At 44.7% G+C, this 26,962-nt stretch overlaps 1 protein-coding gene across 1 annotated transcript in view; it reads right to left on the bottom strand.

The window, feature by feature from the left end:
- Positions 1-7,598: 7,598 nt before the first annotated feature.
- LOC137547015 (vomeronasal type-2 receptor 26-like) overlaps positions 7,599-26,962 on the bottom strand; it is a 46,574-nt gene continuing 27,210 nt past the window's right edge. Inside the window, exons 3-4 of the mRNA XM_068270541.1 lie at positions 12,496-12,619; positions 7,599-8,491 (exon numbers count right to left, since the gene is read on the bottom strand). Of these exons, the coding sequence (XP_068126642.1) occupies positions 7,599-8,491; positions 12,496-12,619 (1,017 nt within the window). The remainder of the gene's footprint in view (positions 8,492-12,495; positions 12,620-26,962) is intronic.

Genomic DNA, 26,962 nt, shown 5'->3' with positions numbered 1-26,962 from the left:
TTAAAGCGGAATATAACCCTGCATTTCAACTTTGTTCTAAAACATTATTTACAGCATATTATATGCAACCAGCATTTTTTTTTTACTAGACCAGCATTGGAAGGGTTAAACACAGAGGTTTAAAGTTCCGTGGAGAGATATGCAGAAGTTCAGATTGTTACATTCTATTTAGTTAAATGTATCTATTGAGAAATGTTACACACTCTTTGGCTGTCCTCCAGCTCCTTCTCAGTCAGAGAGAGTGAGTCACATTCCACACTTAGATACATTTATGTAAACAAAATGTATTTATTTCAGCTTCGGATGCGTCTGCAGAAATCTCCAGGAACTTTAAATCTCTGTGTAACCCTTCCAATGCTGGTCTAGTAAAAAAGAAAATGCTGGTTGCATATAATATACTGTAAATAATGTTTTAGAGCAAAGTTGAAATGCAGGGTTATATTCCGCTTCAATTAAAACATTTTGGGTACAAGTTACTACTTTTCTTTCCACTATTACAGAGATAGTTGTTTCAGTGGATCCCAAATTATGTATTTTAGGTTTGATGCCAGAAGATTATGCTAATAAATTTCAGAAAATACTGCTAAGAGAGACGTTATTTATGGCCAGGAAGGCAATAGTACTACATTGGATGGCTGCATCCTCCCCATCTCTTCAACAATGGCTTTCTCTGATTAATGACATGCTTCCCTATCATAAGTTGGTATATCTTCATAGAGGTTGTCCTACTAAATTTATCACAGTGTAGAGTGGCTGGATGGATTCACATTTAACAACTGTAGACATATAATTTAGGAATAGCAAGGAAATAAGCAGCGCTACTTAAAAACAGATTAGTGCCTACCTGCAAAAGAGTGCAAGCCCTACTTGTGGGGTCAAATACACACCGAGCATACACGTGACCTGTCTACCACTAGAGGAGGATGTTGGTTTCCATTAACAGCTTGCATGCAACCTATTAAGTACTCGTCCCTCCCACTGCGAAGAAGTCAATCCTCCATGGGAGGGGCCTAACACTAACTAAATCCTAACCTATGTATATGCATAGCCTGGGTGCGGCTAATCAAATAAAATCGAAAATTGCGCAAAAAGGTGGGTCAGCGCAACACCAGGCCGCCTCCGAATGGCCTCCATCAGAGATGCGCTGAGCCCCCCCAGGAACTACAAACGCACCTTGAACCCAAACAGAAGCTCTGCATATACACCAAAAGCATGGCTGTTAAGTGGGAGCAGCTGACAAAAAACGAATTACATTAGTACATAGCAAGGAAATAAGCAGCGCTACTAAAAAACAGATTAGTGCCTACCTGCAAAAGAGTACAAGCCCTACTTGTTGGGTCAAATACACACCGAGCATACACGTGACCTGTCTACCACTAGAGGAGGATGTTGGTTTCCATTAACAGCTTGCATGCAACCTATTAAGTACTCGTCCCTCCCACTGCGAAGAAGTCAATCCTCCATGGGAGGGGCCTAACACTAACTAAATCCTAACCTATGTATATGCATAGCCTGGGTGCGGCTAATCAAATAAAATCGAAAATTGCGCAAAAAGGTGGATCAGCGCAACACCAGGCCGCCTCCGAATGGCCTCCATCAGAGATGCGCTGAGCCCCCCCAGGAACTACAAACGCACCTTGAACCCAAACAGAAGCTCTGCATATACACCAAAAGCATGGCTGTTAAGTGGGAGCAGCTGACAAAAAACGAATTACATTAGTACATAGCAAGGAAATAAGCAGCGCTACTTAAAAACAGATTAGTGCCTACCTGCAAAAGAGTGCAAGCCCTACTTGTGGGGTCAAATACACACCGAGCATACACGTGACCTGTCTACCACTAGAGGAGGATGTTGGTTTCCATTAACAGCTTGCATGCAACCTATTAAGTACTCGTCCCTCCCACTGCGAAGAAGTCAATCCTCCATGGGAGGGGCCTAACACTAACTAAATCCTAACCTATGTATATGCATAGCCTGGGTGCGGCTAATCAAATAAAATCGAAAATTGCGCAAAAAGGTGGATCAGCGCAACACCAGGCCGCCTCCGAATGGCCTCCATCAGAGATGCGCTGAGCCCCCCCAGGAACTACAAACGCACCTTGAACCCAAACAGAAGCTCTGCATATACACCAAAAGCATGGCTGTTAAGTGGGAGCAGCTGACAAAAAACGAATTACATTAGTACATAGCAAGGAAATAAGCAGCGCTACTTAAAAACAGTCTCTCTTTTGCAGGTAGGCACTAATCTGTTTTTAAGTAGCGCTGCTTATTTCCTTGCTATGTACTAATGTAATTCGTTTTTGGTCAGCTGCTCCCACTTAACAGCCATGCTTTTGGTGTATATGCAGAGCTTCTGTTTGGGTTCAAGGTGCGTTTGTAGTTCCTGGGGGGGTTCAGCGCATCTCTGATGGAGGCCATTCGGAGGCGGCCTGGTGTTGCGCTGATCCACCTTTTTGCGCATATAATTTAGGAATACTGGGGTATAATACATGACAGAACTTTTCTTATGTGGTGAGATGTAGCTGGAGGGTATTTCCCTGTCAGGCTTGGAGAGAGAGTGACATGGCTATGTTAAATGTTAATATATGTTGAATTATTGCTACTGCCACACTACAGTTGCCTTAATAGTTTACTACTTACTGGGTAAAGGAAAGGTCTATAATATGTGTTAGAACGTGAGAGGTCCACTGCCCATAGGGTTAAGAACTCACTGTTATTGATGTGTTAACAGTATGTGAAAATGTATACATGTAGAGACCCTTTTTGTGAAATACCTGAATATATATGTATGACAAGGTGGATCTTGTTTAATTGTTTATGTACCAATAAACGTGTTTAAAAAAAAAAATAGTCAACTACATCCTGACAATCTTGGAGGTTGAGGGTACGTGCCTTCTGAACACTGTACTTTGGTCAAGGGCCGCACGAAATCACGCCAGCATGACCTCGAACAGACTTGTGGAGTGGCCTGCCTCTGCCTCTGCCTGTCATTTTTTTTTTTCATATTGGGGGTATGCAGTACTACTAACAATATTCAATAGTGATAGACAGTGTGTGTAATCACACAGAGGCACACAGTCAGTGTCAAATACACAGCAGCTGTTTGTGTATCACAGGGCTGTGTACTTTAACACACACAGACAGATATCCTATAGTACTTTCAATTACAAATATATTTGCAAGCTGAACACTGCTTATGATACACAGTGTGCTGGCTTGTAATAGATAGAAGAGGATGGTAGAACTGCAAGGCCCAGCAGTGACTGTGGCCTGGCCTGTATGCAGTGTGTCTCACACACAAACACAAAAAACAAAAGACTAGAACAATATGAGCCCTCAAAAGGGCTTTTGTTTTGGGGTGCTTTCAGCAATAAAGAACAGCCTACCTTACTGTCCCTGTCTCTCTGTGGGCTGTATGCAGTGTGTCACCCACACATAGAGCTATGCTATAGTGAGTTCAATCACAAATACAGTGGAAAGATATGCACTGGTATAAAATATATGCACTGGTAGATATGCACTGGTGCTGCCAATGGAAGACTACAATTTCCAGCTGGGACTGTGGGGTGTATTTATGCAGTGTCACCCACAAAGAGAGCTATGCTATAGTAGGCTCAATCACACATACAGTGGAAAGATATGCATTGGTGGCAATACATTGTGCTGGCGGACTACAGCAAGGGCCAGCTGGGATTGTGGGCTACGTCTATGCAGTGTCACCCACAAAGAGAGCTATGGTATAGTAAGTTCAATATCAAATACAGTGTGCTGTCAATGGCAGACTACAAATTCCAGCTGGGACTGTGGGCGGTATCTATGCAGTGTCACCCACAAAGAGAGCTATGGTATAGTAAGTTCAATCACAAATACAGTGGAAAGATATGCACTGGTGGTAACACAGTGTGATGGGGGACTACAGCAAGGGCCAGCTGAGACTGTGGGCTGTATCTATGCAGTGTCACCCACAAAGAGAGCTCTGCTATATTAATTTCAATCACAAATACAGTGGAAAGATATGCACTGGTATAATACAGTGTGCTGCCAGTGGTGGACTACAAATTCCAGCTGGGACTGTACGCTGTATCTATGCAGTGTCACCCACAAAGAGAGTTATGGTATAGTAAGGTCAATCACAAATACAGTGGAAAGGCACTGGTGGTAATACAGTGTGCTGGTGGACTACAGCAAGGACCAGCTGGGACTGTGGGCTGGATCTATGCAGTGTCACCCACAAAGAGAGCTGTGCTATAGTAAGTTCAATTACAAATACAGTGGAAATATATGCACTGGTATAATACAGTGTGCTGTCAATGGCAGACTACAAATTCCTTTTCTTTTTCAAATTTATTCTTAAGGAAACATATCCATCGTTGGTTGAGCATAATCAATTGGTCATTGACTTTTTACAGCTGGTTTTGGAAGAGAATTTTTTCCTGTTTGGGGGGAAGGTTTTATCACCAGGTGACTGGTACGTCTATGGGGGCGGTGTGTGCACCATCATACGCTTGTCTCCACCTGGGGTACTGAGACGCAATGTATATGTAACAGAATTTTTCCAATGCCACGTCCCCCTATGGATAAGGTTTATAGACGATGTGCTGGTGGTGTGGAGGGGCAGTAGAGAGGAACAAAGTGAGCTCATAGAATTGTTGAACCAAAATGATCGAAATATCGGTTTAACCTATATCTGTGATGAGAAGGGAATCTCGTTTCTGGATCTTAAAATTGCGATCAGAAACAGTTCTCTGACAAGTTTCACATATAGAAAATTGATTGCAGGAAATACAATCCTCCATGCCACTAGCCATCATCCCGGTCGCCTGGTGAGAAACATTCCATATGGGCAGTTCCTTTGTCTGAGAAGGACCTGCTCTGAGGAGGAGGAGTTTTACAAAGAATCTAGGGAGCTCTATGCACGGCTGAGAGAGCGAGGCTACCCACACAAAAATCGTGATCGAAAAACCCCCCTTGGTCCAAAAGAAGGTGACGAGTCAAACACCGCCCCTAGGGAGAGAACACAGTTTGGGTCCCATTGGGATGGTTTGAGGGAGAGTTTGACCAGGGTCTGGCCGATCTTGACAGCATCACCAGAGAATGCTAAAATCGTGGGACCAAAACTGTCTTTGTCCCTGGGTGCTGAAAAGCCTAGCTACGCTGCTGTGCCCCATCATGATAATACAGACTGTAATGGAGGTTCCTCAACCAACATCCAGAGGTCTTCAGGAGAGGAAGCAGTCTCCTTCTCCAGTTATTGCATGATACATACAATGAGAAACATAACTATTCAAACACACTGCAATTTTGCAAGTTCTCTCACTTAGAAATCATGGAGGGGTCTGACATTCACATTGTAGGTGCATTCCCCCTGTGAGAGACAGCTTTTAAAAAAAAAAAAATAATTCAGGAAATCGCATTGTATGATTTTTAAATAATTTATTTGTATTGCACTGCTGCACATAAGTAATTGAGCAACTGGCAATCAACAAGAATTCTGGCTCTCAAAGATCTGTTTCTCTGCCTTTAAAAAGTCCTCCTCTAGTACTCCACTCATTAATCTAAATTAGTAGCACCTGTCTGAGCTCTTTAAAGACAACTGTCCAACCTGCAGTCAGTCAGATTCCACCTACTACCATGGGCAAGACCAAAATGCTGGCAAAAGACACCAGAGACAAAATTGTGGACCTCCACCTGGCTACGAGGCAATTGCCAAGCAGCTTGATAAAAATAGATCAACTATTGGAGCAATTGTTAGAAAACGGAAGAGGATAAAGATGACTGTCAGTCTCCCTCAGACTGTGGCTCAATGCAGGATATCACCTCGTGGGGTGTCAGATGATAAGAAAGGTGGGGCCTGAGGAATAAGCCCAGAACTACAAGGGAGGAGCTGGTCAATGACATGAAGAGAGCTGGAACCACAATTTCAAAGGTCGCTGTCAGTAGAATATGTAAACCTAAACATTGTAACATTCTGGATGTGGGCACACTGCTTTCACAACTAGGATGGTAGAATGGCTAGTCATTAGTTTATAGAACCTGGTGCCAAGGCCGGTTCTAAACTTTTGAGCCTGAAACAAGCCCCTGATTTGGAATGATTGCACAGCATTTGACAATTTGCACCACTGTGCTTTCAGAAATAAAAATGCCATCAGTATAGGTAGGTAGGTGGCCAAATATAGGTGGCCCCAGTATAGAAAGCCAGGTATAGGTGCCCCCTATATAGGAAGCAAGGTGTAGGTGTCCTAGTATAGGAATCCATGTATAAGTAGCCAAGTATAGGTGCCCCCAGTATAGGAAGCCAGGTATGGGTGTACCTAGTATAGGTAGACAGGTATAGGTGCCCCCAGTATAGGAAACCAGGTATAGGTGCCCTCAGTATAGGAAGCCAGGTATGAGTGCCCCAGTATAGGCAGCCAGGTTTAGGTGCCCCCAGTATAGGTAGCCAGGTATAGGTGCAAACAGTATAGGTAGACAGGTATAGGTGCCCCCACTTTAGGTAGCCTAGTATAGGTGCCCCCGGTTTAGGTAGCCAGGTACTGGGTGGAAGGATATGTGTGACACTGCTGGGGGGGGGGGGGAAACAGCATAATTTTTCCCCCTTGATTGCCCCCCCCCCCTTGCAGAGCTGGAGCAGCTGTGTGCTTTGCTCCATGCGATGATGCGTCTGCTTCGGCAGCCGGGTCCTCTCTGGTTGCCTGATCTCTGTGTGACACATGTAATCACAAGACATGCAAGAAAACAGGAAGTAGAGGGGAGATGGTTGCCAGAGCTGACGCATCATTGTATGAGGTGTGCAGGTAAGTTATTTACAAAACGCACTGCAGCATCAGTTCTTCAGGGGGGCACAGGAGGGAGGGGCTCATGGAGAGGGAGGGCAAATGATGTCTGCCCCCCTCCCCACTTCTGCTGGATGGGCACATCTTCCATGCGTGTGTCACCCCTTCCACATATGTGCCCTCCGAGTCCTAGCGCTCCCCCAAGTAAAGGCAGCATGAAGCAGGTGCTGCTGGCCGGGTGCTAGGGACAGAGTTCCCTCTGATATCCCCAGGCAGCTGTAAGGACTTTCACAGACTGCCTATCTGAGGGTCATTTTACAATTCATCCTTTACGTTGCATTGCAGCAGGTAAAACCATTGCATGGCACAGCACATGAGTCCTATGGGCCAATCACAATGATTGTTATGCGTCGGGATAATGCAGTGGATGCACTTGAGTTAGTGTAACACTTGCACTTGCCTTGTCAGTGAAGCATACTTTCATTGCACTGTATGCCTCACTGTATGGTTGCACTGCCCAATAAATGTGTGATACAAAGTTTTTGATACTCTGGAATGCAATTGAAGAATAATCACAATGCACTCTTGATAGTGTGAAAAGAGCCTACAAATTGACATAACATCAAATATTTATACAAAGTGAATTCAAGTGAATTACCAAATATCTCTTGTTTTAAAAAAAATCAAACCATATTTTACAGTGCTCACAATAAAGATGTTTTATTCCTTCTGGTCTACTTAATATGGTGTTAATACAAATAAAGCAACAATTCCAAACTATCAGTAAGGTATAGGAAACATTCATGAGTTTAGTTTCCTGTTATTTATTTTGAAAACTGTCTGGTGTTTAATTCTGGTTTTAGGAGAATAATGTATAATTTAGGAAGAAATATACAGCCCAGTACTCCAGCACTGGAGGTCAGTATGGCAAATACCTCCACAGCCACCATGTACTTCCCTCTGGTGCTCACATAGGCCGGGATCATGGCAATCCAGACACTGCAGAACACCAGCATGCTGAACGTGATGTACTTGGCCTCATTAAAGCTGTCCGGTAATGTCCTCACCATGAAAGCCAGGAGAAAGCTCACAGCTGCCAGAAACCCCATATAGCCCAACACAGAGTAGAAGCCAATCACTGACCCCTCATTACACTGAATGATGATTACACCAGGAGAAGAGAACATGTCATACTCCTGAAAGGGAGGAGATACTGATAACCAGATTATACAAATCAGAATTTGTAAAGAAGAACATATAAATATAACATAAGGAGATAAGTTTGGGCCAATCCATTTTTTCCAGGGGCTTCCAGGTTTGGTGGCTTTGAAAGCAATGCAGACTGTGATTGTTTTAGACAAAACACAGGAGACAGAAACTGAGAAGATGATTCCAAATGAGGTTTGTCTCATCATGCAGGTTACATCTACAGGACGTCCGAGGAACAAGAACACAGAGAGGAAGCTCAGTAGGATGGAGGCCAGGAGAATGATGCTCACAGTCCGGTTATTGGCTTTCACTACTGGTGTATCCCGATAGGAAATAAACACTTTCAATACAATGGCAGTGATGGTGATGCCCAACAGAGAGACTACAGAAAAGATGAGGGTCAAGTAATCTTCTTCAAATGACAAATACTCGAATGTTTTGGGAATACATGATGTTTTCTTCTCATTGGGCCATTCTTCATCAGGACATTTCTGGCAATTTTCACTGTCTATAGATGAGAACAAGTAGTGGCTGAACAATAACTCTCAGGTAGGGTAACTTGCCTTCAAGATTGTAAGCTGTGTGTTTTCTCCCATTTTGCATGCATTAAAGAATGAAAAGACGTGATAGAATTAGGCTGTAGAGAGGACCCGAGAAGACAAGATACAGATGGAGGGGAAAGGTCCTTCCAGTCAGTGGCATAACTAGAGATTATGGGGCCCCACAGCAAAACTTTCATTTGGCCATGAGATGTAGGCACTCCTGAGCAATGCCGCCTGCCCCTACCCTATGCATAGGAGGTAACTGGGCAATTTACATTCTCATTCTACACTGCATATAGTCAATGGGCACAGAGTCATAGGATGGAGGGACACAAGAAAATTAACAGTGAATACATCAAGTACCACCGGGCCCCTTCTGCTCCAGGGTCCCTTAGCAGCTGCTATGGCTATTGCTACGCCCTTGCTTCCAGTTTATTCTGACAAATAGGAGATATGGTTATACCTAGAATCTGTAAGGTATTCAAAAATGCTGCTAATGACCTCAGTTGTACCAAAGGTGCATAATAAAACATACCAAATGAAACAAGCTTTTGTAGAGATGTAATATTTTCTTCAGTCATCCACAAGCTTTGTGATCTGGATGCAGCTTTGGAGGGGGAGGAACAGTTAGAAGGGTGGAGGTTATCTTAACTTATGGTTGAAGGAGATGGCATGATCAGGGCCAGATTTAGGCCAAGGCCACCTACGCCATGGCCTAGGGCACCATGGGAGAAAGGGCACCAAAGCAGCAGGTTCAACTGATGCAGCATTTGCAAGCTTTCAAATGCTGCAGTGCAGGGAGATCAGGCAAGCACCTGACTGCAGTACTCTGCTACTAGCTGCTTTCTGTGCACGTTTGCATTGTGGCCGGCGGATATGGACTTGGGCAGCATTAGAGACAGAAAGGAAGAGGAAGCTTCTGCACTGGAGAAGAGTTGAGAAATGACTGACACAGATGGCTGCTGTGGTGTGAAGGCGAGCTGGCTACCTATACTGTAAGGTGGGGGTGGAAAAAGGAGGCATTAAGGGAGTCATCTGGCTACCTATACTGGAGGGAAAGGGGTAAGGGGTCGTCTCGCTACCTATAATGGAGGGAAAGGGGTAAGGGGTCGTCTGGCTACCTATACTGAAGGGAAAAGGGTAAGGGGTCGTCTGGCTTCCTATACTGGAGGGAAAAGGTAAGGGAGTCATCTGGCTACCTATACTGGAGGGAAAGGGGTAAGGGGTCGTCTGGCTACCTATACTGGAGGGAAAGGGGTAAGGGGTTGTCTGGCTACCTATACTGAAGGGAAAGGGGTAAGGGGTTGTCTGGCTACCTATACTGGAGGGAAAGGGGTAAGGGGTCATCTGGCTACCTATACTGGAGGGAAAGGGGTAAGGGGTTGTCTGGCTACCTATACTGGAGGGAAAAGGGTAAGGGGTAGTCTGGCTACCTATACTGGAGGGAAAGGGGTAAGGGGTCGTCTGGCTACCTATACTGGAGGGAAAGGGGTAAGGGGTCATCTGGCTACCTATACTGGAGGGAAAGGGGTAAGGGGTCGTCTGGCTATCTATACTGGAGGGTAAGGGGTCGTCTGGCTACCTATACTGAAGGGAAAGGGGGAGGGGTCGTCTGGCTACCTATACTGGAGGGAAAAGGGTAAGGGGTCGTCTGTCTACCTATATTGGAGGGAAAGGGGTAAGGGGTCGTCTGGCTATCTATACTGGAGGGTAAGGGGTCGTCTGGCTACCTATACTGAAGGGAAAGGGGGAGGGGTCGTTTAGCTACCTATACTGGAGGGAAAGGGGGAGGGGTCATTTGGCTACCTATAATAGAGGGAAGGGGGAGGGGTCATCTCGCTACCTATACTGAAAGGGGGCAGCTGGTGACAGTGGCCTAGGGTGGTAAAGACTACAAATCCGGCCCTGGGCATGATAGGGATACAGAGAGAAAGAAATGCACATAAAGAGTGTGTGAGAGCAGGGATTAAAGGTTTTTTTTCTTTTTTCTCCTTTGTTAAAATTCAAATTTGTAAGAAATATTATCTGTTTGCTTTAGTTCATTTAGAATAAAAAAAAAACAGCATTCAGTGGACATTACTGAAGCTAATCCACCCATCCTATAACTACTGTACCTGTTCTATTAATCAGTAGCTAGGGAAGATCAGGGGAGTCAGTCCACTATGTTGGTGGTGGCTGGTGTCCTCTTGGACACTATGATCACGTATGTACAGAAAAAAAGCTGTATTAGCTTGAGCACTTTTCTGAGTCTCACTTACGGTGCCCAAACGCGGTACAGGAAAAACTTTCAATTTTCCAGTTTATTCGACTAAAACGGTCGAATTGAATGAAAGTCAAAATGAATCTTTTTTTTTTTCGATCAAGGAATACAAACAATTATCTTGTTGTTTTCAATAAAAATCTGTTTGGACATATTAGAAAAATCTTTATAATCGATCTAATGGAATAATCAAATTAAATTATCTAATTGAAAAAAACGAAAACAATGTACCATGTACGGACACCATTAGATAGTTGTGAATAAAAGCGTCTACTGCCAGTGATGATCCTAATCAGCTAATTATGATGACGTGAAGTTTAGTGTAAATTTTCACAATTACACCTAGACAAGTTGTTAATTGAAATGATTTTATATGATCATTCGGAATTACGTGTAATTTACGCATAATTTCATGCCGGCGTTGGCAGTGAATAGGAAGCCTCCATACATGCTATTGCTGCCAAAACTGCTACATATGTTAGGGATATGGTGGGTACAAGTCCACAAGAATTATTTTCAGAAAACCTAGTAGATTTAGAGAAAATTGATTTCAAATATGCAAAGAAAAAATGATTTTTAAACTCAGGAAAATGACAGTTTGAAAACCATTTTTCTTTGTATTTTTAAAATCGATTTTTGACCTGTACCCACTGTTCTCCTTAACCTATGTAGAAATGTTGGTAGCAATAGCATATATGGGGGCTTTGCTATTCACCGCCAAGTTCACAAATGCTTGCATTTACATCTGAAATGAATTACGCTTTTCCCCTGAAATTTTGGATTGCGGTTATGATGCGTAAATGCGAATTACGATGTTTAAGTACACTTTGGTGTAAATTCTGCTCATCACTTTTTTTCTGCTACTGATTAAATAATTAGTGCAGACAGGGTATGTGACAGGCAGAGTGGGACTAGAGTATCAACCTTATTATAATTGTTTTGGATAAGGATGGGCATGAATATTTTTGTGAGTAGTGAAATGGATCAGTGTGTATGAGCAGGGGGTCATGGCAGAGAGGGTTAGCTGACCTGTATTGCTGCCTCTTGTAACTGTGCTGCACGCTGCTCTCCATCTCCATGACACTTCCACCTTCACAGCTAAAACTAGCAATGAGAATGAAAAAGTGTCAGAATGATGGGGAGCAGCATTCTGCGCAGTGGTAAGAGGCAACACTACAGTTAAAGAGAAAGTGTAACCAAGAATTGAACTTCATCCCAATCAGTAGCTGATACCCCCTTTTACATGAGAAATCTATTCCTTTTCTCAAATGAATCATCAGGGAGCTCTTTATGGCTGATATTGTGGTGAAACCCCCTCCCCCAGTGTGATGTCAGTACCGGGGTGCTGACATCACACTGTGGGAGCCTTGTTGCATTGTGGGAAATAACAGCTGCGCTCTTCTGTGCTTTGAATCCGACAGGAGAAATGTGCTATACAAATGTTCGGATTATTAATATTACCCCAAGCACAGTGCGTTAAGCGCAGTGCCTGTGATAATGCGCTGCAGCCCTTGCGTTGGATCGGATAAACCCGGCGCACCGCAATTGATTGTAATCAGTGTGAAAGTCTCCAAAGACTTTCATTGCTTTTGCGGCCCCTTGGGGTAAAATAGGGTAACACAACGCAGGTTTACCCTGCAAGTGTGAAAGGGGCAGGATATTCTAGTTCCAGCCCTGTTGACGTAACAAATGCAAGTAAAAGCTTCTCACCTGTGATATTGGATATTTCCCCTTCTGAACACGGCAAACACTTATAGCAGCAGACATGGTGACTATTGCCAGGAGCTACTCTGAACCCAGGAAGACATCTGTCATTGCATCGGGATACTGGGACCTTAAAGGGAATGGATAATTATGTTATTTGTTATATTTTTATTTTTTTTTACAACATTTAAAGAAAAAGTACCCTCACTGAGTAAATACCATGACACAACACCATGGATAAAGTTGCAAAAATGGTACAACATTTATTGATACATGACTAGAGATGTCGCGAACGGTTCCAGGTGAACTTTGGTGGTTCGCATTCGGCAAGAGCAGGCAAACTTTTCCGGAAGTTCGATGCGTCCCATAATGCTCTATTGAGCAGAACTTTGACCCTCTACATCACAGTCAGCAGGCACATTGTTGCCAATCAGACTACACTCACTCCTGGAGCCCCACCCCCCCTTATAAAAGGCAAGGTCCTTGTGCCATTTTACTCACTAGTCTGCCTGCACTTATTAGTTAAGGGACAGCTGCTGCCAGACTCTGCTAGGGAGAGTTTAGTTAGGCTCTTATAGGCTTGTCCCTAGCTAATTGTTATTACTTTCCTTCCTCCCTTTCACCTCACTCCCCCTGGAGGGAGGAGGGTCTCATCTTCCAGGGAATTGTAGAACTTCAAAAGCCAGCTTATATACCTTGGCCAGGAATTGAACCCAGGTCTGAGTGCTTGGTAGTAAGCTCTCTTAACCACTATACCACCACCAACACTACATGTGGAAGGCAGCCTAGCATGTACCATTATGATCTATCCTAGAGAAAAATGAGCTTGCTTAAAGATTTGTAGGCTTTTAAAAGCCAGCTTACATACCTTGGCCAGGAATTGAGCCAAGGTCTTGGTCGGGAATTGCACCCAGGTCTGAGTGCTTGGTAGTTAGCTCTCTTAACCACTATTCCACCACCAACACTACATGGTGAAGCCAGCCTAGCATGTACTATTATGATATATCCCAGAGAAAAATGAGCTTGCTTAAGGATGTGTAGTATGTCAAAAGCCAACTCACATTGGCCAGGAATAGAACACAGTATCTGTGGCGCAATTGGTTAGCGTGTTAGGCTGTTAACTAAAAGGTTGGTGGTGCAATTACACCCAGGCATGGCCTTACCTTTTGTGTTCAACAGTTTTCCGAAGAGAACCCCAGATAGCCATGTAGATTCCTCTCTCTCTCTCTCTCTCTCTCTCTCTCTAGTAGGGATGGTCACCGCTTTCAGCGGAATTGTATTTTCCGCAATTTTGGGCAGAAATTGGTCATTCCATTCCGTTTGGTCGGAACGGTATTGCTTTTTCAATCCGGCAGAATTCCGAAATTGCCTGTGAAATTCTGCTGGTATCCGTTGATGCCATTGAAGTTAATTTTCAGCTTAAAACCATCAAGTCCTAGAGAGAGAGAGAGAGCAAGCTCATTTTTCCTCTTGGGTATATCACAATGGTACATGCTAGGCTGGCTTCAGCATGTGGTGTTGGTGGTGGTATAGCGGTTAAGAGAGCTGACTACTAAGCACTCAGACCGGGGTTTAATTCCCGGCCAAGGTATGTAAGCTGGCTTTTAAAAGCCTACAAATCTTTAAGAAAGCTCATTTTTCTCTAGGATAGATCATAATGGTACATGCTAGGCTGCCTTCCCCATGTAGTGTTGGTGGTGGTATAGCGGGTAAGAGAGCTGACTACCAAGCACTCAGACCTGGGTTCAATTCCCAGCCAAGGTATATAAGCTGGCTTTTGAAAGCCTACAAATCTTTAAGCAAGCTCATTTTTCTCTAGGATAGATCATAATGGTACATGCTAGGCTGCCTTCTGTATGTAGTGTTGGTGGTGGTATAGCGGTTAAGAGCGCTGACTACCAAGCACTCAGACCTGGGTTCAATTCCCGGCCAAGGTATATAAGCTGGCTTTTGAAATTCAACAATTCTCTGGAAGATGAGACACTGAGGGATACAGAGGGATACACTGTCTGATAATGTAGTGTAGGCCTGTAATTGAACATTGAATGAGATTTGTGACCTTAAAATAAGGGTTTATGTGAAATCTAGATTTTTGTCTGGGACTTTTGATGTGTACTTCACTCAATCATGTCTTCCTCCAGATATTAGATCCCTTGAAACATGTTTTCTATCATTTTTCCAGCCGGTAGAAATGTTTCTAAATTTTGAAGTGCGCCTCCCCATTGAAGTCTATTGCGGTTCGCAAACTTTTCCGTGAACCGAACCTTCCGCGGAAGTTCGCGAACCGAAAATCGGAGGTTCGTGACATCACTATACATGACACGAACTGAGGTTTAAAAACAATTAAAAGGTTCCCCAAATGTAGGTTATAACCATATGTCCTGAAAACATCAATACCTCAACAAGTGTATATGATATAAATATTTGCATAAAACATGAGATTAAATTGCTCTGGTTTAGCACAAAAGTATATGTGAATACCAAGAAGTGACCACAAAAAAGGCTTTAAGCTTGGATGCAACAGGATTGTGAGGGATGCAAAAAAGTTCCCCTAAGTGTCCAACCTAAATACAGTTGGCATATAAATTGTGCAAAGCTATTTCTCCAAGATTGAAGATAGTCTGTATCAAAAAAGGTAGGTATGCTTTAACAAGCAAATAGTGCACAGAGAATATCCGTGTCAAAAAATCATCCAGGGAAAACAGCTGTTTGTGAAAACCTCATAAGAAATGAAACACATCAATCATGTATGTAATAGTGCCAAAGAGTGACCTGGTGAAAACGATATGAGTGAAACAAAGGGCTTACCAGAGTGAGGGGGGTTAACCAGGACCGGGGAGCTCTGCCCTACGCACTCGCAGACAGCGTCTGCTTCAATGGAGGCTGCTGAACTAAAATCAATGCGTGCTTATAAGGAGGAAATGGAAGGTGGGGAGGCGCTGCGCAATTGCGTGCGGCCACACGTATCAGTTCCGGTCTGTGGAGCGCCGACATCAGTGCTCCAGAGCAGAATCACGTGACTCCCAGGCATGCGACCATAAGGTCGCACACCACAGAAAAGGATTACGTCCGGCTGTGCGACCATAACGTCGCACTCAGATAGTAAAAGAAAAGCGGTAAATTTATAAAATAATAAGCAGGTCACCCCACCGCACAGTTCAATAATATATTACAACTTTTCATTGGTAAAAACAAGGAACACTAAGAGCCCCAATAGTGTTATATGTACTGGTAAATGGTTACTAAATAGAGTAAATATTACTACTTACAAAAAAAATGTAAATATTAAGATGGTGTTCAGCTTACCGTCCCAGTTTTCCAAATGATTTCATTGGGCTCAATGGAAAAAGCATTTTCTCCCGTTGAAGATGCATTGAAAGACCCGGCAACTCTCCTCACAGCTGTTGTACCATTTGGGGTATCATGGAAGGTCCAGCTAGTCAGGATCAATGGAAAAGACAAGTCCCCTTTTTTGTTATGAGTTATGTGTTCTCCGAGTTGCATGTCAAGAGTTTTTCTCAAGTACTTCTGGAACTTTTAGTTTGTGAAAGATAGAGATTTTATTCTTTAATCTAAAGAGACATTTGTGTACATGTGTGTTATTGTATCCCTAAGCTGCACCATTTAACAAGTAAGAATCTGATCATCATGAATATTTCTTTATCCCCCCACTGAAGAAAAATCTCTTTTCTTGATGAATACATTCTAAAGTTTACATAACAATCTGATGGTAAAGTGACTAAATGCACAAAAGAAAAAAGGAGAAGGTAACCCCCCCCCCCCCCAAAAAAAAACAAAACAAAACAAAAACATGGGCTAATTCATATTCCTTTGCATTCTACAGTCAAAGTTAACTATAACATACAACTAGCACAGGACACGGGGGTTCTCCAGGGTGCTGAACTTCTGCTACTATTTGTGTAAACACAAATGAGGGCAGAACTGCTGGCACAGTTCCCCAAGCGTATAATTAACCCAAAAATCCAGATAATAAGGGATGGCCAGGCATAAATATACCAGACCCCATGTCCTTCAGCACAGGGGGCTTTCTAGCAAAGGATGCTAGAAAATAATCAAATCCCTTCAGAAAAGCACCCGAGCCCAGTGGAGAAGGGCCCCAAGCTGCTCAGCAGTCAGCACATCCAGGGCCCTCAAGGGGCCCCACATTCCTACACAGAAAGGGAGAGTGTAAGTGTTACCTACATTATGGGAAAGGAGCTCCAGTGGGGTAGCAATAGGGGTTGCAGAAGTAGTGGCCACATCAGGGCCCTTGGACCAGAGGGGCCCCGAGGGACCTACCCTCAAACACAGTATTAGCTCTTTATTGGTCTTGTGCTGACAATATACTCTTATATAGATGCTTTAAATAGCAGTGATCATTAATACACAGTTTCCCATCCCCTTTTTGCACCTATGACACTGTGTTGTCCTTGCTTGGTTTTGGTGCGCTGTATCCATTTTTATGTATAGAGTGTTTGGAGGGCCCCAATATAAAACTTGCACTGTGGCCCACAGCTTCTTAGCTACGCCACTTAGGATCTCCCTTACAAATGAAGGGAAAACCATTATAAATAGGTATTTTTCAGAACCCTTATTCATTCAAAAAGATGAAAACTATAATAGAATCAATAATAATAATAATAATAATAATAATAATAATAACAATAAAAAAATAAAATAAAAAAGAGATTTATCTTCAACAATGGACACTGCTTTGTATAAGCCACCTCTTACCAAATGCTGATATCAGATTCTGTTAGGTATAGTCACTGCACCTCGGTAAATGTCACATGAGCAGGCAGTGGACATAAAGTTTACTGCCAATTATGTAATGCTTAATCCTGATTGTTCAGGCAGTCATAGACATCACCGCGCCTGGAACTATAATTGGCAGAGGGTAGGGACCTCCAATCCAGCCCGCCCATTCACCTCTCTATGCCCCGGGGATGGTGACATCAGTGCTGTTCCAAGCATGGTGAGCCACAGGAAAGGGAGAGAGGTGGCAGTGGGGGATTTTATTAGTATATTGCACCTAAGGAATCCATCATCAGTGACTGCTAAAATACATTGGGCTTGATTCACTAAACCGTAATATCACACCTTATCAAAGATCACACCTTATGAAAAGACATCACACCTTATGAAAAGACATCACACCTTATGAAAACATATCACACCTTATCAAAGATATCACACCTTATCAAAGTCAACAAGCCTTATCAGAGTAGCATATCGAGCGCTACAAACGTATGCCTGCTAATTGGCAATGGCCCCCGTCCTGCCCTGAGCCCCTGCGGGCTCGTATCGCTCGCTGTGCTACTCTGATAAGGTGTAATATCTTTTCATAAGGTGTGATATTTGAGTTATCACGGTTTAGTCAATCAAGCCCATCGTGTAGAAATAAAAAATATTTCTTTCATCTATATTGTGCTTTGGTTAGATGTTAACCACTTCCCGACCGCCGTATAGACAATTGGCGGCCGGGAAGTGGTCCCCGCAAGGACCGCCGTATTGACAAATGGCGGCGGTCCTTTTACGGGCATGGGCGGTGCGATTGCGTCATTCGTGACGCGATCGGCCGCCGGGGACTGTCTCCGCCCACCTCGCGCTGTAACCCGCCGGCCATTCGGAAGCGCCGGCGGGTTACTAGCACCCGGATCGCCGCATACAAAGTGTATAATACACTTTGTAATGTTTACAAAGTGTATTATACAGGCTGCCTCCTGCCCTGGTGGTCCCAGTGTCCGAGGGACCACCAGGGCAGGCTGCAGCCACCCTAGTCTGCACCCAAGCACACTGATTTCCCCCCCCCCTGCCCCCTGATCGCCCACAGCACCTCTCAGACCCCCCCCCTGCCCACCCCCAGACCCCTGTTTGCACCCAATCACCCCCCTAATCACCCATCAATTACTCCCTGTCACCATCTGTCAACGCTATTTTTTTTTATCCCCCCCTGCCCCCGGCCCCCTCCTGATCACCCTCCCACCCCTCAGATTCTCCCCAGACCCCCCCAGACCCCCCCCTGTGTACTGTATGCATCTATCCCCCTGATCACCTGTCAATCACCTGTCAATCACCTGTCAATCACCAATCAATCACCCATCAATCACCCCCTGTCACTGCCACCCATCACTCAGCCCCTAACCTGCCCCTTGCGGGCAATCTGATCACCCACCCACACCAATAGATCGCCCGCAGATCCGACGTCAGATCACCTCCCAAGTGCAGTGTTTACATCTGTTCTCTACCCTAAACACCCACTAATTACCCATCAATCACCCATCAATCACCCCCTATCACCACCTGTCACTGTTACCAGATCAGACCCTAATCTGCCCCTTGCGGGCACCCAATCACCCGCCTACACGCTCAGATTGCCCTCAGACCCCCCCTTATCAATTCGCCAGTGCAATATTTACATCTGTTCTTCCCTGTAATAACCCACTGATCACCTGCCAATCACCCATCAATCACCCCCTGTCACTGCCACCCATCAATCACCCCCTGTCACTGCCACCCATCAATCAGCCCTTAACCTGCCCCTTGCGGGCAATCTGATCACCCACCCACACCAATAGATCGCCCGCAGATCCGACGTCAGATCACCTCCCAAGTGCAGTGTTTACATCTGTTCTCTACCCTAAACACCCACTAATTACCCATCAATCACCCATCAATCACCCCCTATCACCACCTGTCACTGTTACCAGATCAGACCCTAATCTGCCCCTTGCGGGCATCCAATCACCCGCCTACATGCTCAGATTGTCCTCAGACCCCCCCCTTATCAATTCGCCAGTGCAATATTTACATCTGTTCTTCCCTGTAATAACCCACTGATCACCTGTCAATCACCTATCAATCACCCTCTGTCACTGCCACCCATCAATCACCCCCTGTCACTGCCACCCATCAATCAGCCCCTAACCTGCCCCTTGCGGGCAATCTGATCACCCACCCACACCAATAGATCGCCCGAGATCCGACGTCAGATCACCTCCCAAGTGCAGTGTTTACATCTGTTCTCTACCCTAAACACCCACTAATTACCCATCAATCACCCCCTGTCACTGCTACCTATCAGATTAGACCCCTATCTGCCCGTAGGGCACTCAATCACCCGCCCACACCCTCAGAACGCCCTCAGACCCCAGCCCTGATCACCTCGCCAGTGCATTGCTTGCATCTATTCCCCCCTCTAATCACACCTTGAGACACCCATCAATCACCTCCTTTCACCCCCTAGCACACCAACCCATCAGATCAGGCCCTAATTTGCCCCGTGTGGGCTCCTGATCACTCGGCCAAATCCTCAGATCCTCCTCAGACCCCCTTCCGATCACCTCCTCAATGCATTGATTGCATCTATTTTCCCCTCTAACCACCCCCTGAGAAACCCATCAATCACCTCCTGTCACCCCCCTAGCACTCCTATCCATCAGATCAGGCCCAATACAACCTGTCATCTAAAAGGCCACCCAGCTTATGACCGGTTCCACAAAATTCGCCCCCTCATAGACCACCTGTCATCAAAATTTGCAGATGCTTATACCCCTGAACAGTCATTTTGAGACATTTGGTTTCCAGACTACTCACGGTTTTGGGCCCGTAAAATCCCAGGGCGGTATAGGAACCCCACAAGTGACCCCATTTTAGAAAAAAGACACCCCAAGGTATTCTGTTAGGTGTATGACGAGTTCATAGAAGATTTTATTTTTTGTCAAAAGTTAGCGGAAATTGATTTTTATTGTTTTTTTTTTTTCACAAAGTGTCATTTTTCACTAACTTGTGACAAAAAATAAAATCTTCTATGAACTCGCCATACACCTAACAGAATACCTTGGGGTGTCTTCTTTCTAAAATGTGGTCACTTGTGTGGTTCCTATACTGCCCTGGCATTTTAGGGGCCCTAAACCGTGAGGAGTAGTCTAGAAAACAAATGCCTCAAAATGACCTGTGAATAGGACGTTGGGCCCCTTAGCGCACCTAGGCTGCAAAAAAAGTGCCACACATGTGGTATCGCCGTACTCAGGAGAAGTAGTATAATGTGTTTTGGGGTGTATTTTTACACATACCCATGCTGAGTGGGAGAAATATTTCTGTAAATGGACAATTGTGTGTAAAAAACAAATCAAACAATTGTCATTTACAGAGATATTTCTCCCACCCAGCATGGGTATGTGTAAAAATACACCCCAAAACACATTATACTACTTCTCCTGAGTACGGCAATACCACATGTGTGGCACTTTTTTGCAGCCTAACTGCGCTAAGGGGCCCAAAGTCCAATGAGCACCTTTAGGCTTTACAGGGGTGCTTACAATTTAGCACCCCCCAAAATGTCAGGACAGTAAACACACCCCACAAATGACCCCATTTTGGAAAGTAGACACTTCAAGGTATTCAGAGAGGGGCATGGTGAGTCCGTGGCAGATTTCATTTTTTTTGTCGCAAGTTAGAAGAAATGGAAACTTTTTTTTGGTCACAAAGTGTCATTTTCCGCTTACTTGTGACAAAAAATAATATCTTCTATAAACTCATTATGCCTCTCAGTGAATACTTTGGGATGTCTTGTTTCCAAAATGGGGTCATTTGGGGGGTATTTATACTATCCTGGAATTCTAGCCCCTCATGAAACATGTCAGGTGCTCAGAAAAGTCAGAGATGCTGGAAAATGGGAAAATTCACTTTTTGCACCATAGTTTGTAAACGCTATAACTTTTACCCAAACCAAAAAATATAGGCTGAATGGGTTTTTTTAATCAAAAACATGTTTGTCCACATAAATTTTACTTTATTTGAAAAATGTCAGCACAGAAAGTTAAAAAAAATCATTTTTTTTGACAAAATTCATGTCTTTTTTGATGAATATAATAAAAAGTAAAAATCACAGCAGCAATCAAATAGCACCAAAAGAAAGCTTTATTAGTGACAAGAAAAGGAGCCAAAATTCATTTAGGTGGTAGGTTGTATGAGCGAGCAATAAACCGTGAAAGCTGCAGTGGTCTGAATGGAAAAAAAGTGCCTGGTCCTTAAGGGGGGTAAAGCCCACGGTCCTCAAGTGGTTAAAGAGGAATTCAACTCTGACATAATATTCAGTGTGTTTTCCTAATTGTTATTACCGATACAGTTATCAAATTTGCTTTGGGTCACAAGAAGTATTGTTGTCTGTCTGCAAATTACAAGTTCCCAAAGTACAGTTTATCCACTCTGAAAGTGAGCATGGCATTGTATTGCATAGCTGCTGTATTCATGTATTTAAATCTATCTAGTGATCACTTCTCGTCTCTCTCTGCTTCTGCTTTGTGTGCAGCTCAGTTTCAGCACTGATGCTAATGTATACCAACGGTAGCTAACAAAGGAATGTAAACAAAATATAATGTTATCATCTCTGCAGGAATGTAAACAAAAGATAATGTTATCATCTCTGCAGCAGGATCTTCAGTGTAGCTTTCCACTGAAGAAAAGAAGTGCTGTGTTTAACTGTCCTTTATCTGTGGGGTACCTCCGGGCTCTGTCCATGGCCCCCTCCTCTTTTCCATTTACATTCACAGTTTCAGCAACACAAAATGAACCTAAACTGAAGTAAAAATAAAACTTTAACTAACCTGACCGCAAAAAAAAAATCTCTATTACGCATGTATCCTGGCGACGGGCACGTGAACTAGGAGGCACATGGGCATAGCAGAGCATGCGCAATGACTGTCAACCCATAAGTCGGCTGGCCAAAAGAGTGTTATTGCCGGGGGGGGGGGGGGGGGGGCTTGGAGGATTACTTTAGTGATAGCGCAGTGTGCCTGCAGGGGGCTGGTAGATGTCCCAGTTAAGTTATATATATACATTGTGAGAAAACGCGGAAAAGCCGCCGCATATGCCAAGAACGAGGCGGCTGATTCCGCGTCCAAAGCGGCGGTTTGCACGCATGGACACGCGTCTGGTAGTATGGTGGAATGCGGAAAAGCCGCTGCATGTCCCGACAGCAAAGCGGCTGCTTGCATGCGGCGGCGTGTGCTTGGTGTGGCTGGGTCTGTTAGTGCACCTAGACAGATGGAGAGCTATGCACGCGCGGGCCTGAATGCAGGACCTTTATACCAGCAGGGGAAGTGTCAGCTGATCAGGAAGGTCAGCTGATTCCTGTAGGACTCATGATTGGCTGAAAGGTTCGGGCGGGGTAGCAGAGTCCAGCAACTATATATTCTGCTGCTTGTCAGTTGCTGGTTGTCTGCCATTGCTAACACTTGCGTGAAGGCACTCAGACCTTAGCTAGACCCGACAGTGTGCCAGAACCGGCTGGAGCTGGGAATCCACACTGAGTCAGATTCTTGATAGCTTAAAGTACTAATTGTATGGTATTATTTGTTAGACCAGTTCCAGGGTGTTGAGATCAAGGCCCTCACACCCCAGACTAGGAATACTGTGTATCCTCTGTGTATTCTCTAGACTAGTTCCAGGGTGTTGTGAATACGGACCTCACACCCAAGACTAGGGAACTGTATTATCTTTTATGTTGTGCTCTAGACTAGTTCCAGGGTGTTGTGAATACGGACCTCACACCCAAGAGTAGGGAACTGTATTATCTTTTATGTTATGCTCCAGACTAGTTCCAGGGTGTTGTGAATACGGACCTCACACCCAAGACTAGGGAACTGTATTATCATTTGTTATGCTCCAGACTAGTTCCAGGGTGTTGTGAATGCGGACCTCACACCCAAGACTAGGGAACTGTATTATCATTTATGTTATGCTCCAGACTAGTTCCAGGGTGTTGTGAATACGGACCTCACACCCAAGGCTAGGGAACTGTATTATCATTTATGTTATACTCCAGACTAGTGCCAGGGTGTTGTGAATACGGACCTCACACCCAGACTAGGTTGTGTTATTACTGTGTTATGTTAGCCCAGTTCAGGGCAAAGCCTTATATATTAGCAGCAGGGCTTCCTGCGCCCCAGCCTTGGTCCCTCGCTCAGGGGTCCACAGGCTACAGGAATCTCACCCACCGCTCAGGGGTGAATTCCTCGGGAGTATAGGCCACCAGCTCCTCTGGTGGTCTTTACTCAGAGTTGTTACTGTTGCACCAAACACTTACACTCTCTCAGGTGTCTAGAGGTTAGACATATCTGATTATTGACGATTCCGCAGATCCTCAATGATCGGGTATATCTGTATTTTTGGGGATACTGCGGATCGCCAAGGATCAGATTCTCTCTCTGGTTGCTGACACCGATCGTTACATACATATATACATATATACATACATATATACATACATATATGCATATATATATATATATATATATATATTATTTTTTTTTATTTTTTTATTTCAGTTTACTTTCCCTTTAATGGACTCATTTGGTTTTCAATACCACTTATATGCAAACTATACACCACCTCTCAGGCCTAGACCTTAACTCCCTCCTAACACATGTTCCTGATTGCTTGCCTGCTATATTCTCTTTCATTCTCACAGTAATCAAGCCAGAGTCTCCAAACTTGGCATAGTTGGTCACTTGGTGACCGAGGTTTTAACTTCTGGGAAAGTGGGTGGAGCATAAAACAAGCAAATCAAATTTCAGCTGTTCATTTTAAAAGGGAAAATGTAAACTGCAGCTATTCTTTTTTTTTTTTTTTTTTAAATAGTCAAATTTATTAGGAAAATAATAAAAAAAACATTTATTAAAAAATAAATAAACATTGGGGGAGCGATCAGACCCCACCAACAGAACGCTCTGTTGGTGTGGAGAAAAGGGGAGGGATCACTTGTGTGCTGACATGTACGGCCCTGCAGCGAGGCCTTAAAACTGCAGTGGCCTATTTAGTGAAAAATGACCTGGTCTTTAGGGTGGTTTAACACTGCAGTTCTTAAGTGGTTAATATTCAGAAAAGTGGGTGGATCCCACAATAGCCAATCATTGATTTTCAAGGGTAATATTTAAATTGCTGACATCCTTAAACTGTTAATGGCAGAGGTCTCAAACCTGGCACAGTTGGTCATTGGGTGAATGGGGTTTAGATTCAGAAAAGGGGAAACAAACAGCCAATCACACGTGTTTTATTTCAAAAGGAAAATGTAAATTATTGATGCCAAGGATCTGAGGAAGCGGACTGCGATCTGTGAAATGCTTTAACAGTCCAGTGTCTAATAAAAATGTTAGTTACCTCATATAGGCTTTGTCCTTACTGAGAGGTAAGCTCTTTTTATGGTTTATAATTAACTTCTATTGTACCTAATTGTTGGGGTGCACAGTAGTATACAGGAGCACTAGAGAGTGATAGCCCTAAGTGACAGGGGCGATCACTAATCAGGAGTGGTCATACAGGTAATGTCGGTAACAGATCAATCAGTCAGAGGTACAGAGTCGTTAGGCAAAATCGGCTTAAGTATTCAGGCAATAGTCGGCAACAGATCAGATTGGCGGAAGTACAGAATCGTTAGACAAGATCAGGGTAAGTATTCAGGCAGAAGTCGGCAACAGATCAGATTGGCAGAAGTACAGAATCGTAAGGCAGAGAGTAGTCAGAGGTACAGGCAAAAGGTCATACACAGTAATAATATAACACTGAACGGAAATGGAGAAAAACTAGACTTAACCAGGATTTCCTACAGTACAAGACCAACCTGCTGCAGTTCCACACTGCCCTTGCTCATGCAAAGCAGGAATACTTTACCAAGCTCATCGAAGCACAAGCTTCCAACCCCCGGCGTCTTTTTGCCACTTTCAACTCCCTGCTTAAACCCACCCCCCCACCCTCCGTTTCCTCCCTCTTTGCCACAGATTTAGCCACCCACTTCACCAACAAAATTGTCTCCATCCGCCAGGAAATCTCCAATCTACAATCTTCACCTCCCACCCCCTCCCAACCAGCTCCTCCTCCACCCTATCCTCCCCTCACATTCTTCACTCCTACTACCACCGAGGAAGTCAACCACCTACTGCAGACTTCACATACCACTATTTCCCCCCTTGACCCCATCCCTTCTGATTTACTCCAGCCTCACTTCACGGAATTGGCCCCAGTCCTCACTACCCTGTTCAACCTCTCGTTATCCACAGGCACTTTCCCCTCAGACTTCAAGCAGGCCACTGTACTACCCCTGCTCAAGAAACCCTCCCTCGACCCCTCGCTACCCTCCAACTACCGTCCTATCTCCCTCCTCCCCTTTGCCTCAAAACTCCTTGAGCGTCTGGTTCACAAACGCCTGACCCAGTACCTCAATGCCAACTCACTGCTAGACCCACTGCAATCTGGATTTCGGCCTGCCCACTCAACCGAAACTGCTCTCACCAAAGTGGTCAACGACCTTGCCTTAGCTAAAGCTGAAGGTAAATACTCCATTCTCCTCCTCCTTGACCTTTCAGCAGCTTTTGACACAGTAGATCATCCCCTACTCCTCCAGTCCCTCCAGTCCTTGGGCATTCACGATCTCGCCCTGTCCTGGCTTTCATCCTACCTCTCCAACCGCTCCTTCACGACCGCCTTCAATGAGTCCTCATCCACCCCCAACCACCTCTCGGTGGGAGTCCCCCAAGGTTCGGTCCTTGGCCCCCTACTGTTCACCCTATACACATCCTCCATTGGCAAGGTTATCTCCTCCATGGGTTTTAACTATCATCTGTATGCAGATGACACCCAGATCTACTTACACACCCCTGACATATCCCCCACTACCATGGACAAGGTCTCCTCCTGCCTATCAGCCATCTCCTCCTGGATGTCCGCTAGGTTCCTGAAACTAAATCTAGACAAAACGGAATTTATGATCTTCCCACCCCGGCCATCCACGAACCTCCCAGATGTGCATGTCACTGTTAACCACACTACCATTCGCCCTACCTCTCAAGCCCGTTGTCTGGGTGTCACCCTGGACTCCGCACTCTCCTTCACTTCCCACATCCAAAACCTCACAAAGTCCTGCAACTTCCACCTTCGTAACATCTGTAAGATTCGCCCTTTCCTGACCTCTGCCACCACCAAACTCCTCATCCATGCCCTCATAATTTCCCGCCTTGACTACTGCAATGCCCTGCTGTCTGGTCTCCCTATGACCCGAACAGCCCCACTGCAGTCCATCATGAATGCGGCAGCCAGAATTATCCAATGCTCCCATCGCTCCACCATGGCAGATCCCCTCCTTGAATCCCTCCACTGGCTTCCTATCCAGTCCAGAATCAGATTCAAGATACTGTGTCTGACCTACAAATCTGTCCACAAAACCTGTCCAACCTACATTTCCGATCTTACTCAGAGGTACACACCTAGCCGCTCACTCCGCTCTTCCAATGAACTTCGCCTAACCGCCCCCCGCATCACCCAGTCCCATGCACGCCTCCAGGACTTCTCAAGAGCTGCTCCAACACTATGGAACTCCCTACCTCCACCCATTAGGGCAGCCCCCTCTTTCAACATCTTCAAGAAAGCCCTCAAAACTCACCTTTTCACTCTGGCCTACTACCCCTCACAAGTGCTC

This window comes from Hyperolius riggenbachi, chromosome 1, assembly GCF_040937935.1.
Source record: "Hyperolius riggenbachi isolate aHypRig1 chromosome 1, aHypRig1.pri, whole genome shotgun sequence".
NCBI lineage: Eukaryota > Metazoa > Chordata > Amphibia > Anura > Hyperoliidae > Hyperolius > Hyperolius riggenbachi.
This window is presented reverse-complemented; position numbering and strand designations above follow the sequence as displayed.